The 16,733-nt window shown below is 35.2% G+C and overlaps 1 protein-coding gene across 2 annotated transcripts; it reads left to right on the top strand.

Annotated features, from left to right (window-relative positions):
• Positions 1-679: 679 nt before the first annotated feature.
• rnf126 (ring finger protein 126) lies at positions 680-15,561 on the top strand. Of its 2 annotated transcripts, XR_010891897.1 has the most exons (10): positions 680-786; positions 4,736-4,794; positions 5,224-5,281; positions 5,541-5,776; positions 7,166-7,234; positions 7,312-7,381; positions 7,610-7,703; positions 8,418-8,533; positions 11,866-14,632; positions 15,382-15,561. XR_010891897.1 is itself a non-coding variant. In XM_067362424.1 (9 exons), the coding sequence occupies exons 1-9, from the start codon at positions 712-714 to the stop codon at positions 12,016-12,018; spliced, it is 930 nt and encodes a 309-aa protein (XP_067218525.1). In that variant the 5' UTR covers positions 680-711; the 3' UTR covers positions 12,019-15,561. The 2 variants fall into 2 exon arrangements, 1 of the variants encoding a protein (XP_067218525.1); XM_067362424.1 differs by having other exon boundaries at positions 11,866-15,561.
• The last annotated feature ends 1,172 nt before the right edge of the window (positions 15,562-16,733 follow it).

Raw genomic sequence — 16,733 nt, 5'->3', positions numbered from 1 at the left:
TACGTAATTATCAATGGTTTTAAATGCTTTATCACCATCTGCAGGATTGTAATGGCATTACACAGATCAATAATATTCATAACATTCATAATATTATTATAATATGAATTATAACTTCTGTTTACAATTATATATAAATTAATACAATATATTAGAACAGTTGATTGCTGATACATTCACTCATGAAGAATCTTTCTGCCTAAAGTTTATAATGGCTAAAAATAATGATTGACTCCTTCTTTGTCCACTAGGTGTCACTTTCAGCTTATTTAATTTACGTTGTGCAATAAGAAAATAGAAAATTTTGTACTATTATTACATAAATATTGTAATGATTGTAATGATGTTCATGCCTGTGTAAAAACAACAAAAATTCACTATATTATATATATATATATATATATATATATATATATATATATATATATATATATATATATATATATTTATTTATTTATTTATTTATTTATTTTTTAATACATCATCTAAAAAACTATAGTGGCCTATCCTATGGAAATTTTACTTTGCAGGTAAATTGAAATTGTTTCAATGATTTTATTTTGTTCTGAAGACTTTGCATTGTGTCAAGCAAAGAGTCGCGCTCTGTGTATTTTTCCAAACGCGTCCCGTCGTCCGTACGCGTCCACGCTTGCTCCGTCCGGGCTTCCATACTTCGCCTCGTTCTCGCTCTCAGTCGGTCCTGCAGCGAAGATGGCGGAAGCTCCCCCGCGGCCCTGCCGGTTCTTCTGTCACCGGTGCTCAGAAGAGATCAGCCCTCGGCTCCCGGTAAGACGCAGCGGACTTAACGAACCTCTCCCGAAGGCTTAGAATCGGTGCGGATGGATGTAACGGAGCGAACGGCCTCTTTTAAAAAGCGCTTTTCCGCGCTAGCTGTGCTAACGGCTAACAGGCTGCTGGTTGCCAATAGCAACAATCAGGATTAAAATGAGTATTTAATTGAATTACACTTAATTGGAGACATGCGAGTTTAATCAGACGAACTCTGCAGATGTGAGCGCAGATTAAAGGTCTCTCCGGAGCTCTGCTCTTTGTGTAATCTGTCAAACAACAACCACACTGGATGTTGTGACATGAACTCGTTACTTTTACTAACGTTAACTAGTCATCGTAAATAATGATACTGACGTGATGAACTTTGCTGATCAGTTGTTCTGGCTTGTGTTTCAGATGTAGTTCATCTGCAGTTTACTTGATCAAAACAGAGAATTAGTTAAAAGGATAATTAGTTATGCTGTTAATTAAATAGTGTGAGATTAATACAATTTGATTGTAAAGCTGTCAGATATTCAAAGCCATGGTTTTGGTGTCGTGTTCATTAGGTGGCTTTAACTAAAAACTGATTGAGATCAACTAGTTGGACTAATTATTTTTAATAAGACACTGTTGATTCTCAGTGCTGATGGGTTGTGTGTTTTTCCTGATCTGTGATTGGTGGAAACAGATGGCTGGTTGTTGTGTGGTCAGCTGGTTAGTTGTGTTTTAACTAGGCCTGAGTTTTGTACACATAAAGACTATAATTTTTCTATAAGCTGATGGTAACTAATGTGTAAAGTTGATCAAATGCTGAAGGCTTGTTTTTATGTGTTCGGTTTCTGATCTTTGATTTTATGGGAGCTTGTTTCCGCCACTAAATTTAAAAAATAAAGAAAGGTAACTGACTTTGTATCCCACAATTCTGACCTTTTTTTGTTCTCGCAATTGTTTTTATCTCACAATTCTAATGGTTTTTTTTTCTTCAGAATTGTGAGATAAAAACTCACAATTGCATCATATAAAGTCAGGATTGCAGCATATAAACTTTATATGAACACAATTCTGACTTTATATCTCGCAAATGTTTATATATCGTAATTCTGAGAGAAAAATAAGAATTGTGCGACATAAACTCACAATTGCGTGTTATAATGTCCAATTGTGAGGGGAAAAAAAGATGTCTTTTCCTCAGAATTCTGACTTAAAAACTCACAATTGTTTATATCTTGCAATTCTGGAAAAAAAATGTCAGAATTTGGAGATAAAAAGTTGCAATCACCTTTTTATTTTGTATTTCATGGCGGAAACAAGCTTCCATATTGATTTGTCACAGAAGACTGGTTATCTTGAGATCTGGTTAGTGGCATTAGCTAATTATTGTAAATAGTATGAGATTTTGGTTTTAAATTGGGGAGATTTTGATCATGTCACGTGTGATTCAGGTCAGGTGTCTGAAGTTAGCTGATACTGATATGAGATCATTGGGTTAGTTTTACTAACTAATACAGTTTGTTGACTCTAAAACTGGTTGTGATGAGATCAGCGGATTCATTTATAATATATTAACACACAGTATGTGTTAATGAAGGTCAACTTTCTGTTGACACTCATAATAAATGAAGCTAATACGGCTGGAGAGCGATGATGTCATCTCTAAAACAGCCTTAATTCACTGTCTGCTTTACAGCGAATGACCCAGGACACATCAGGATTTAATCTTAAACCACAGATCTGTTTTATTTCTCAGTTTTATTATTCATATAGCTGTCAGGAAACACGAGGCCAGAGATCTTTCCAAAAGGATCTTCACGTGTTGCTCCTTGTATGAGGTTTCAGGGGGAGCAGGGCAGAGAATGGATGGCGTCACAAAGCTCTTTTGCATGTCTCTTCATCGTTCTGTGTCGTTATTATCCTCCTGTTGTTGTGCGGAGCCTCTAGAAAAAGCCCAAACCGGTCGGAACAGCAGTCACTGAGCTGAGGGTCAGCTAGAGGTCATGATCTCAGCTGCTTTTCTGAATTGAGGGAATTCTGCAGAACTCATTTATGGTCATTTGTGAGAAAATGCAGCTGAGAGTACTTCACTTTTATTTGTATAGGAAAGCATATCATCATGCAAAATATCTCATACACAAACATGTAAAGAAGCTGAGGGTTTGTAGAAGTTTATGAATTACAATTTTGTGTCATGATGGTATATACTGCAGATTAGTCAAGTTGTTCTGCATCCATTTTCTTTTTATGTTTAGGTCCCCATATAAACCAGTCAAGAAGATAAATCTGCGCTATATAGTTGCCTGTGTTGTTTTTCTTGAGAAACTTCCACCTGTCAGTCTTCATGGACCGCTGAATTAAAAGCTAGATTTTCTTTGTTTAATAATTCTTTTATTACAAACATTATTGAATGCGTAAAGAATACATTCTTATTGTTGTTAGTAGTAGTGTTGCATTGATACCAAAATTATGACTTGGATGCGATACCTGACTAAAATATCTCTACCAATACTGAACCCATATCATGGAAAAACCTGTTGTTTAAGAGTGGGTGATATGACCGAAATAATATTATTTCACTATATAAGTAATTTTATTTCATGATAAAAAGATCTCAATGTAGTTCTTTTGCTGTCATTCATAAAGAGATGGTATTTGGATCATTTTTAACAGCAGGGTATCACACGGTATACATTTCTAGTGCAACACTATTTACCAGACATGGCATGAAACTTGTATTTTTATATTCATATTTTACTTGATCTATTAATAAGGCTCTTAATGACTTGTAAAGTAAACAAAAAAATTCAGTATAAACTAAAGCAGGGTTCATATAGGGTGCTTAAAGTACTTGAAATGTAAGTCCGGGAAAACCCTTGAAAACAGCCAATTTATGAAAAGGCACTTGAAAAGTGCTGCTTTATTTTTACCATTTTGGTTTTACCATATTAGTTTATTTACCTCTTTTTAGAATTTGAAAGATAATAAAGGTATTGATTGATAAGTGAGATCTCTGATTGTAGTCCTTGTGAACCAAAAATGTTGTGCTTGAAAAATCCTTGAAAGCCCTGGAATTTCATTTTACAGTAACTGTTTGAACCTTGTATATTACATAGGCATGTGACGGGATCAAATTTTCATGTTGCGATAATTGCTGAAGCTTTTATCACAGTATACGGTATTATCATGATATTGAAATAAGTTGAAAAAAAAAGTGTTGTCATAGTATAACAGGTTTAAGAACTCTTTTTCTTATAGCAAAAAACCCCCCTGAACATTAAAATACAATAATGCAAAAAAAATAAATAATAATAATAATGGTTGTTTAATTACTGTAGTACCTCAGCTGCTTTGTTTACGAGGTTTCCGGGGTAACCGCTGCACTTCTGCTGTTCCATCAGCGCCCTCTGCTGTCAGGGTGAACGTGCACTTTCATTCAGCGCGTCTCCGTTCTGCCATGTGCTTCTCATGCACATTGGGTTTGTTTACATAGTGCGCGTGTCTCTTTGAGGCACCATAAAGCGGTGTTGGGATTTTATACGGCTGATAGGTAAAGTATTCTTAATGTAATATAAAAATGTTAATAATTCATAATAAATATTCATGCCCACGGTAACAATATAGTGTATATTCATTATCGTGATATATCGTATTACCAAATATTGGCACGTCTAATATTATGTAGTGTTATTTTTGTTATTTATATACTATATATATTTTGAATTATTTGTATTTAATGTAAGTTTTTGGTCCTTTTTTAATCTTTTTTTTTTAGCTTTAATTTATTTTTTATTTCAGTTTTTTTGTTAAATTTATTGTTTTGATTATTTATTGTTTTATTTTTATTTTTTGGTGTTTAATCATATTGCTGCTGTTGCTCTTTTCTAAAAGCAATGATCTGCTTTAGGCCATATGTTTTAGTGATTTTACCCTGGCTTTATGTAATAACACCCTTTTCCCTCTGTTGCAGGATTACATCTGTCCGCGGTGTGAGTCTGGCTTCATCGAGGAGTTACCTGGAGAAGGAAGGTAAAGTACTGACCACCTGCTGTGGGTCTGGAGAACTGAATTCATTTGGGCAGGAAAACAAAAAGCTGCACTGTGGTCCTGACAAAACTCTGGATGGGATTTGATTTTCATATTCACAAACACTGTGAACTTGATCTAGAAAAATAAAACAGTAATGTAAAAGCATTCAGATTTGACATTTTGATTAATTTTTAAATCTGTTTAAAGCATCTCTTCAGAAATTCAGCAGAATTACTGTAATTGCTCTTGCAGAAATTGAACAATTCATACACATTTAATATTTATATTTTCATAAGCGCAGATGTACCATAGTAGTCAGTTCCATAGTTTGTATTTTATACTCAAACATTTATATTATACTTGTATTTTTTTTTATCATAATCTGGTTCTGGTTAATTTTTTTCTCTTTTTCTTTCTCTTTTTTTCCAGTGCAGAGAATGGGTCCACGTCTACAGCCTCTAATGACCAAAATCGCCCCTCATTTGAGGTGAGCTGTCGGCCACTTCTCTATGTTTAACAGCTTCATTATTGTGCTGTGCAGCAGGCCTTTCTGTTACACATGCTTTTGTCCACTGAGTACTGTGTGCAAACTAGTTTGGTTCATATATTTTAAGTGAAAAGTGAGATTTCTGAACCTGAATGCAAACATGCTCTTATCCAGGGCAATCACATAAGCTACATTAAGAAAATCATGTGTGTGCGTGTGAAGCAGCTGGTTGTTTAAAGCATTACCTCTCACCCATCAGAATGTGGACCAGCACTTGTTTACGTTCCCACATGGATATGGGCAGTTTGCTCTGGGGATCTTCGATGAGGGCTTTGAATTCAGGGCGGGTTTGCCAGGGGAAGATAACCGTGATGCAGAGAACCGCAGAGAACGGGAGATGGCCTCACGACAGCGGTACGGGGCGAGACAGCCACGGGGACGGCACCTTCCCCGGAGACAAGGGACACGGCATGAGGGTGTACCGACTTTAGAAGGGTAAGAATTGGCACTGTACCTCAGATTTATTCATTATTTTATCATATATATATATATATATATATATATATATATATATGTTATATATATATATGTAAAAGTTATATATAGACCTATTTTGTTTTTACAAACAGCGATGGTGTTTTTTGTGGGCGGAGCCTGGTGGCAGAAAATGACAGTTCTGCAGCAGCAATCTGATTTCCTCAAAAATTGCGAGTTTATATCCCGCAATTCAGACTTTTTCCCCTTAGAATTGTGACATAAACTCACAATTGCGACCTGGGAGATATAAATACGCAAATGCAAGAAAAAAGTCAGAATTGTGAGATAAAAATGTTCTGTTTAAAAGTTATCTATGTAAAATGTTACAGATTTAAATAGTATTTTACGCTGTATCTGCTATGTATTTATGTTCTCTATGAACTGCATATGTGAATATTATGTAGACTTATGTTTACATCAAATTTATGCTTTAATGGTAGACTAATCATTGCAGGTTTCATCAGTCCAGTCTGTGACTTGCAACATAAATGTCTCAGTTTAGGCGTCTTCATCGATGGTATTCTATACAAATGAAGACTGTTTTTTTTTTTTTTTTCAGTGACACGACAAAACATTTTTCTCTTATTCTGTGGATTTTGCGTATTTTCCTCCACTTGTTACCGCTGTTTTTCTGCCACTACTATGCGCGCAAAGCTGCAAGTGACGTAACTAATGACATCTGCTCCAAATTGGTCTATGTGTACTTTAAATGTATAAAAAAACTTTAAATGTATTTATAATGATTAAATAAGTAAAAAAAAAAAAAAAAAAAAAAAAAAAATATATATATATATATATATATATATATATATATATATATATATATATATATATATATATATATATATATATATATATCACAATATACAATTCTTTTCTAATTTTGCTCAGCTTTTTGTGAGGATAATCTCTTTTTTATTATTTTTAAAAAATGTTTTTTAAAACCTTACCTAGTAATCAACTGGAAAATTGGTGGAAATTCATTGTTCAAAAGGTGTGCGGACCCCGGTCTATTTCATTTCATATTATTGTGGTAATAATATACTACGGTCATTAATGTAGACAGCAGGCTTTAAAGCTTTTCTATGGTGAGGAACTTCTATGTCAGGGTTGTTCAGACAGTGACAAGTCTAAAGAAGAACGATTCAGTGGAATTGGCGTTCTGTGCCGCTTTATAAAGGCAGAGCACCAACTGCTATTCATGCACTTGAACGTCTTTGCAACGGCTGTTTTTCCAGCTCATCTCCCCACATTTTGAAAACCGCTGCTTTAACGGGTGAAATAAAATGGTTTTGAATATTCACATTTTAAAATGTTAAAAAATGTTAATTTGTTTTGTTTTCACAGAATCATTCAGCAGTTAGTTAACGGAATTATCGCTCCGACAGCTATGCCAAACATGGCGATGGGGCCATGGTGAGTCACTGATGACATTTTCTCTTTCTTTCCATCATTTCTCAGTGATCACTGGACTATAAACTGCTGTCTTACAGGGGAATGCTTCATTCCAACCCAATGGACTATGCATGGGGTGCCAATGGATTAGATGCCATCATAACACAGGTATTATACCACATGTGCTGTATAGTGGATGAGAAATACGGATCGCTTTAGTGGTGCGTTGTGGTAAAATCACTGTAACGCACAACCTCAAATGTCTTTTTGCTTTATTTTACAACCACAGTGAGGATTAAACTCTGCAGAGCCACAATGAGTATGAAACACTGTCAGTGCATTAAAAAAAACAGTATTATCACATGTTCCATTTTTGTCCCTGTTGTCATCTTGTAGTTATTAAATCAGTTTGAAAATACGGGTCCCCCTCCGGCAGACAAAGAGAAGATTAAGAGTCTCCCCACAGTCCAGATAAAACAGGAGCACGTGGGTAAGAACACAGACGTCTGACACATGACCACACACTGCTAGAGCACATCATACCGATTCCATAACATCACTTGATCTCTGTTCTCATTGGCTGCAGTGCTTCAAACAGGGTGAATTTCTCTGAAGCATTGCATCTCGAAATTCATCCGCTTTTTTAAAGCATCATCACTAGCTGTCAAAACACTGCCTAAAAAGATTCACATCTTCCAATGCAAACTTAAAGGCATAGGTCACCCAAAAATGAACATTCTTTCATCATTTACTCACCCTCAAGTTGCTCCTTGCTCTTCTGCTGAACACAAAAGAAGATATTTTGAAGAATGTCTGTAACCAAACAGTTGATGGACCCCATTGACTTCCATTGATTTGTTTTTTTTCATACGATGGAAGTCAGTGGGGCTCATCAACTGTTTGGTTACAGGCAACTTTTGTTTTAGAAACATTTAAAAATCTTACCGATGCCAAACTTTTGAATGGTAGTATATTTAAAACAAATAACACCTAAATAATAAGATAATAAATTATGCAGTTTATAATGCAGTCGGATTAGTTCTCTAGTCATTCAGACAAGCCACAGACTAGTCCATTTGAAAATATATAGTCTTTTCACATCTCTAATAACAGTGCAGCCCATTTAGACTTAGACTCACCATCAACATTGTGATTTAGTGATGTGTCACTTCTTGTTTCTGACTTGTGTTTGTTTGTGTTTCAGGTGCTGGTCTAGAGTGCCCTGTTTGTAAAGAAGACTACAGCGCAGGAGAGAACGTTAGACAACTTCCCTGCAATCATCTCTTTCATAATGACTGTATAGTTCCCTGGCTCGAACAGGTGGCGTTTCTCTTTAATGCGTTTCTCCAGACTTCATCATCTAAATTCAATATGTTTACAACTTTTTACATCATTAATTGTTCTTTAATGAGTGATTCAGATAAAGTCTGTTTCAATTTGTAGCTTGCAACATTAATTTCATTCGTTCACTCTGGTTCTGTACAGGAAGGCAGGAGTTTGCAAATTGATTTCCCGTTAATGGCCGCAAACTGGCACATTTGGTCCATCCTGTTACAGCACCTATGAACTTTGTAACTTTTTAAAATGAATATGCATGTTGCAATTAAGAAAGCACTTCTGTAAAATAAAATGCCAGGCTTTCAGAAATGTGCTCGTCAAACTCAGACGCTTGAACTTTATTCATTATAACTTGATGACTAGAAAATGAACACGATTGAAATAACGACCTGAAGTTAGGCATTGCTCTGTGAGCGATTGTCAATTAGTGTACACAACCTGAAGTTCAACTTCATTTTCATATATATTTATTTGTCATATTTTTAATATTCACATTGGGTAACACTTTACTATAAGGTTTCATTTGTTAATATTCGTTCACTACTACATTAGTTAACATGGACTACGAATGAACAATACTTCTACAGCATTTATTAATCTTAGTTCATAATTTCAGCATTTACTAATACATTATTAAAATCAAAAGTTGTATTTGTTTACATTAGTTAATGCACTGTGAACTAACATGAACAAACAATGAACAATAGTATTTTTATTAACTAATGTTAACAAAGATGAATAAATACTGTAACAAATGTATTGCTCCTTGCTAGTTAATGTTAGTCACCACCACCCCCACACACACACAAAAAATCACTTCCTGGAGGATGATGTCATTAATAACCGACATTTGATAGTTTTTAAACCTTTGCAAAAAATAATTTATAGAACAAAAGAAAAAACACTTAATTGAAATAATATTTTCAAAAAAGTTTATTTTAATATTGAATACAGTGGCGTGAAAATGGCAATGTCAAGTAGAGTAATTATTATAAAATTAACTAACATGAACTCATGATCAATAATTTTTTTTTTTTTTTTTTTTTTTTTTAATGTTATAAAAGTATCTTTTGCTCACCAAGGCTGCAGTTATTTGACAAAAATACTGTAAAAGCAGCAATATTGTGAAATATTATTATAATTTAAAACAAATGTTTTCTATGGAAGTTTGTTTCCACCACGGGATCAAAAAAAAGGATAATTGCAACTTTTTATCTCACAATTCTGACTTTTTTTCTCACAATTGCGAGTTAATTCTGACTTTATATCGCAATTCTGACTATATCTCGCAATTCTGACTTTATATCTCACAATTCTGACTTTAGATCACGCAATTCTGACTTTAGATCACTCAATTCTGACTTTATATCTCACAATTCTGACTTTATATCTCGCAATTCTGACTTTATATCACTCAATTCTGACTTTATATCTCACAATTCTGACTTTAGATCACGCAATTCTGACTTTAGATCACTCAATTCTGACTTTATATCTCACAATTCTGACTTTATATCTCACAATTCTGACTTTATATCACTCAATTCTGACTTTATATCTCACAATTCTGACTTTATATCTCACAATTCTGACTTTATATCACTCAATTCTGACTTTATATCTCACAATTCTGACTTTAGATCACTCAATTCTGACTTTATATCTCACAATTCTGACTTTATATCTCACAATTCTGACTTTATATCACACAATTCTGACTTTAGATCACGCAATTCTGACTTTAGATCACGCAATTCTGACTTTAGATCACTCAATTCTGACTTTATATCTCACAATTCTGACTTTATATCTCACAATTCTGACTTTATATCACTCAATTCTGACTTTATATCTCGCAATTCTGACTTTATATCTCACAATTCTGACTTTATATCATGCAATTCTGACTTTATATCTCACAATTCTGACTTTAGATCACGCAATTCTGACTTTATATCTCACAATTCTGACTTTATATCTCGCAATTCTGACTTTATATCTCACAATTCTGACTTTATATCATGCAATTCTGACTTTATATCTCACAATTCTGACTTTAGATCACGCAATTCTGACTTTATATCTCGCAATTCTGACTTTATATCTCGCAATTCTGACTTTATATCTCGCAATTCTCACTTCATATCTCGCAATTCTGACTTTATATCTCGCAATTCTGACTTTATATCTCGCAATTCTGACTTTATATCTCGCAATTCTGACTTTAGATCGTTAAAATAGGGCCCATAAACACAAAGTGTAAAGTGCACGGCGCAGGTGCACTCAGGGCGTGTCCAAATCCACTTTTGCTTTTGCACTTTTTGCACGGCCCGTGCGTCGGGGCGCATTTTTGAAGTGGGTTGTCCCTATTCTCTTAATGAGTAATGGGCGTAATGTTCAATAAAAGTTAAAGCGGGCTTGCAAATGTAGGCTTTGAAATACCTCCGCTCGATGAGTTAGTTAATATAATATGTGTGTGTATTGGCATGATTGTTCAATGAATTAGCCAATTTCGTTCATCATTATAAGTAGTAATAGGCTGAATTGAAAATAGGTAGCCTAATTCTAATACACACAATGACTATTCATCATTACATTTTTATATTTATGTAGCCTACACAATAATATTCTTTGACACTGTAATCCTTTTGTTTTTAATATTTGGCATATTTGTGTGATGCGCATCCCTGTGTGTAATAAGCAAAGTCAACGCGCTCTAACAAAAAAATATTGCGCCATTGATTTTAGACTTTAGACCAGGTTTGAGTTGGTCTGTGGCGCAATCTGTTTTCAGCTCCTTAAAATAGCAATGCGCCGGCAATGTGCCTGAACACACCTCTTTTTTAGACCAGCACGCTCATCGGCGCACTAACTGGTGCAAATTAATTAACTAATTTAAGGACATGGCGCTGAACGGGAAAACGCGAATGGCGCCGGACGCAAACTAGCAAACACACTTGCGCTGCGCCTTGTGTCGCATTGCGCCGGGTGTATTATAGGGCCCTATAACTCGCAATTCTGACTTCATAACTCAAAATTCTGACTTAATAACTCGATATTAACTCGCAATTGAAAAGTCAGAATTGTGAGAGAAAAGTGGGAATTACCTTTTTTATTTTTTATTCAGTGGCAGAAACAAGCTTCCATAGTTTTCTATTTAAATATATTTTAAAATATAATTTATTCCTGTGATCAAAGCTGAATTTTCAGCATCATTACTCCAGTCTTCAGTGTCACATGATCCTTCAGAAATCATTCTAATATGCTGATTTGCTGTAGTGTTGAGTGTCATGCGTTTTCTCTCTGTTTCCCAGCATGACACGTGTCCGGTATGCAGGAAGAGTTTGAGTGGGCAGAACACAGCCACGGATCCGCCCGGCCTATCAGGGATGAATTTCTCCCCCTCTTCCTCCTCCTCTTCCTCCTCCAGCTCTCCAAGCAATGAGAACGCCTCCAATAACTCGTAAGACCTCAGCCCACATCCTGAACACATCGACACATCATCATCTCAGCCCCACTGCGCCGGCCTGGCCAACACGGCACCCTTTCCCTTCCAGCAGCGACGCGGCGCTGGACTGATCTCGAACTCGGTGGAACCAGCGGCAAGAGCTGAACGCAAACCTCTGAACCTGCTCATCACTAACACACATTTAACTGGCTGGAGACAGGTCAGAGAGCACACCAAACCCAGAAGAGAAAAATACACTCTCATATTGCTTCAGACAGCGTTTTGTTTCTTTTTTTTTTTTTAAACCGTTGAACTTCAGAGCGATCATTCCTCAAGGTTTGGGCGCACACAGCGGGCAGACGGCAGCACCTGTCCGCGTGACGTGGTTTTAATCAGCAGAAAGCATGAGAAAAATGCTGAGAAAAAGAGAGAGGATGTTGCGCAGTGCTGAACTGCACGATGACGGTGGCAGATCTGAAGACACACGAAGTTGAACTGCGTTTTAGAAGCAGACTTTGTGTCTCTCGGGAGGGACGCGTTCAAATAAAACCTTTTGTTTTTTATCATTTGATTTTTATTTTACGGATAAATGTGGTTGATATGTGAGCATGCGTATGGGTGAATCTCACAAAACCAGTTACTTTCCACCCCAAAATCAGAAGAAAAGAAATAAGAAATTGTATTTCTGCTAAAGCTCAAGCCTATTTTAGAACTTTTTTTTTTTTTCATAACACTTAAAGGATTAGTTCAGTTCAGAATTCACATTTCCTGATGATTTCCTCACCCCCATGTCATCCAAGATGTTGATGTCTTTCTTTCTTTAGTCGAAAAGAAATTATGTTTTTGAGGAAAACATTTCAGGATTTTTCTCCATATAGAGGACTTCACTCGGGTTGAAGGTCCAAATGTCAGTTTCAGTGCAGCTTCAAAGAGCTCTACATGATCCCAGACGAGTCTTATCTAGTGAAATTATATACTTTATAACCACAAATGCTTGTCTTGCACTTCTCTGCGCTACGCATTACGTAATCGCGTTGAAAAGGTCAGACGTGACTTAGGCAGAAGTACCGATCCAGTGTCTACAAAGGACGTGCAAAGATTAAGACAAATGCTCTTTACAAAAAAAGATAAAACAACAAAGTTGGAGAATTTTTCACCCTACTGCAGTACTTCTGCCTACGTCACGAGTGACCTTTCCAACATGATTACGTAATGTGTGGCGAATCGCAGAGCAGTGCAAGATGAGTATTTGTGGTTAAAAAGTATATAATTTTTATTTATTTTTTTAGAAAATGACCAATCATTTCACTAGATAAGACTCTTATTCCTCGTCAGGGATCATGTAGAGCTCTTTGAAGCTGCACTCAAACTGACATTTGGACCTTCAACCCGTTGAACCCCAGTGAAGTCCACTATATGGAGAAAAATCCTGGAATGTTTTCCTGAAAAACATTCAACTGAAGAAAGAAAGACATAAACATCTTGGATGACATGGGGTGAGGAAATTATCAGGGAATTTGAATTCTGAAGTGAACTAATCCTTTAATCACAGTGCAAAAACATCTCATTACCATAATGCCAAAAGTCTGAATCTCATTATTGTAGTGCCAAAAAAAAAAAAATTGAAATTGAGACACATTTATAGATCATGGTATTTGTTGCACAGCCTTTAATTTATGATTATAAATCAGTTTATTACAGTATATTTTTTATTGTAATGTATTACAGTAATAAGAATCACCATGGAGAAAACAGCTGAATGCACTATGGTAATGAGAATTTTGGGTAACTATATGCTTAATTCTCATGAAAATAAGCAAAATAAAGGCATTTTAAGAATGTGTTTTTCTTTTGAATTTGTGGTTAAATAAAACCTGGACATGTTTTTGTGATTCACCCATTTAGTCATATTTATTGAAAACATGAAAAAATAAAAATAGAACTGCGTCATTGTGAAAAGCCAACCGATACAAGAACATCTGTGGCAGAGGAAAACACTGATGCAGGTTCCTCTCCTCGTATTTATTTGCACAGTATTTCTTGTTTTGCGGAGATTATTAGAACCCTGAACAAAGTGTGAATTTTTTTGGGCAACATTTTATGATTTTCTACATTTAGCATCAACCTTAAAGCTCATTAGAAAAATAGATTTTCTCTCTTTCACCCTGCTTTTTTGGGCCTCTATCCAGAAGGCACATGGCCTGATAACATGATGAAATCTCTCTCTTTCTCTTTCACTTTTTTTTTTTTTTTTTTATTAAATATTTTTATCTCTCACATTCAGTTGTCTTCTCTCAGTCTGCCACACATATTCAGTGACTTTCAGTTCAAGGCAACTTCTTTTTTTTTTTAACTTATTTTAAGTTAAATGATTTGTTTTTGTAAATGATAATAAAGGAGAAGAACAAATGAATGAATGAATGAATGAATGTATCACTGCTGATGATGAAGCATGTCATAAAAGCTGTCATTGGTCTCTCCACAGATCACAAACACAAACTAACTCCAGAGTTTCTCTTGTTTATTCCGTTTGATTTTTACCCCTAATAGATGCTTTCAAATCACTGCAAACAACAGCACTGTCCCAGCATGAGTTTGAGTCCTAGATGAAGGTTTGAGGTGCGAGTGTGCAGGTATAAACTGATTCAAAAAACCATCTAGTTTTCACGACCCTTTACACCCTCTCTGGATCCAGGTGTCTGTCTGTCGTTCTTTCTACCATTCTATCTGTCTATCTGTCATTTTATCTATCTATCATTCTATCTATCTGTCGTTTTATCTGTCTATCTATCTATCTATCTATCTATATCTGTCATTTTTTTATCTATCGTTCTATCTGTCGTTTTATCTGCCTGTCTATCTCTATCTGTCGTTTTATCTATCGTTCTCTATCGTTCTGTCATTCTATCTATATCGATCTATCTCTCTATCTGTCTATCTGTCTGCCGTTCTGTTGTTCTATCTGTCATTCTTTCTATCTGTCATACTTTGTCGTTCTTTCTTTCTTTCTTTCTTTCTTTCTTTCTTTCTTTCATTATATCTGTCTGTCATTCTATCTATCAGTCTAATTTTTTTCCCTATCAGTCGGGCTGTCTGTCATTCTTTTCTATTCTATCTGCCATCCATCCATCCATCCATCCATCCATCCATCCATCCATCCATCCATCCATCCATCCATCCATCCATCCATCCATCCATCCATCCATCCATCCATCCATCCATCCATCCATCCATCCATCCATCCATCCATCCATCCATCCATCCATCCATCCATCCATCCATCCATCCATCCATCCATCCATCCATCCATCCATCGCTGTCTTTTGTAATATGTATTTTTTGCTGCTGCATCCTTCAACAACAACCAACCGAATCTTCACAGATTCATAAAATACTTTTCAGCATTTTCATTGTTGAAATGTGTTGCACGAACTGTTCAGAGCATTTGAAATTATCATCACGCATTGAACAGTCAGTTGTAAACTTACTGCAGTTTATTTTAAAGTCTGTTCTGCTTCATGAAGAGCACTGAGCTTTAATCACAGATCAAACCAACTCGAGATATTCCTGCAAAAAATCTTCTTGATTGTGCATTGTAGTCACATGATGTCTCAATTTACAGTACATACCAAATAAATATTTAGTATTATTTATATAATATTGTAGTATTTACTAATGTCTTCAATTAGCTTTTATTTTGTTTTCAGTTTTGCATTTTAGTTTTTGTGCTTTTATTTTTAAATCTTTCCATTAGACTTTATTTATTTTCAGTTTTAGTCATTTTAGTACTTGTTTTCAGTTAGTTGCCAAGGCATAGCTTCTAGTTTTAAGTTTCAAGATTATTTGTTCATCTAATATTTTTATTTTTGTTTAATTTCACTTAACATGTTTTTGTTAACGGTAACAACTCTGATCTTCAGTTCTCTCCTGACATTCTAATTAGGGCTGTCAAACGATTAATCGTGATTAATCGCATACAAAATAAAAGTTTTGAGTTTGCATAATATATGTGGGTGTACTGTGTGTAATTATGTATATATAAATACACACAAATAATGTATTTAAGAGAAATATGTTGTGTACAAAATATTTTTATTTATATATAATATAAATTATAAATATAAATAAATACATATACTTGTAAATATTTCTCAAATATGTACATGAATGTGTTTGTATTTATTTATATATACATAATAATTACACACAGTACACCCACATATAAAAGGCAAACTTTTATTTTGTATGCGATTAATCGCGATTAATCGTTTGACAGCCCTAATTCTAATCTTATTTCACAGTTCAGTGTGATACAGTTCTCCCACAGTCATGAAAATCCCAGAAATATCAGCAAAAGCAGTTTGGAAAAGTCACAGTGAAATGTGTTTTTCTTGTTATGCTCAGCTAAATGGGTGGAAGTTGCAGTTTCTTGTGTGCAATGCCTATAAAATGATATTTAAAAATTCTTCTCCACAAATAACTGGAGATCATTGGTGATCTCCAACCTTGTTGATCTCCTGAGTTTGTGAAGCTTCCAAGATCAATCCACAGATCTTCTCCTTTCTTGGAACTTTGCCTTTTATGCAAATGAAGCCTCAAAGCATCATCCTTAAATGTGTCATACCAGGAAGTGAGTGCCGGCATTCAGTTCTGCAGAGAGAGAGAGATACAGAGATTGATCCGGAGCTGCTCAGGTTATCCAGCAGACTGTGTGGTAGGGAGAATGGCAACCTC

This window comes from Chanodichthys erythropterus, chromosome 16 (assembly GCF_024489055.1).
Source record: "Chanodichthys erythropterus isolate Z2021 chromosome 16, ASM2448905v1, whole genome shotgun sequence".
Lineage (NCBI taxonomy): Eukaryota > Metazoa > Chordata > Actinopteri > Cypriniformes > Xenocyprididae > Chanodichthys > Chanodichthys erythropterus.
This window is presented reverse-complemented; position numbering and strand designations above follow the sequence as displayed.

Bases quoted from the DNA above. Each gene is read 5' to 3' on its own strand.
- rnf126 (XM_067362424.1), top strand. From the start codon at position 712: ATGGCGGAAGCTCCCCCGCGGCCCTGCCGGTTCTTCTGTCACCGGTGC. The intron at 5,777-7,165 runs GTAAGAATTGGC...TTGTTTTCACAG, and splicing joins GGTGTACCGACTTTAGAAGG to AATCATTCAGCAGTTAGTTA. The intron at 7,235-7,311 runs GTGAGTCACTGA...GCTGTCTTACAG, and splicing joins AACATGGCGATGGGGCCATG to GGGAATGCTTCATTCCAACC.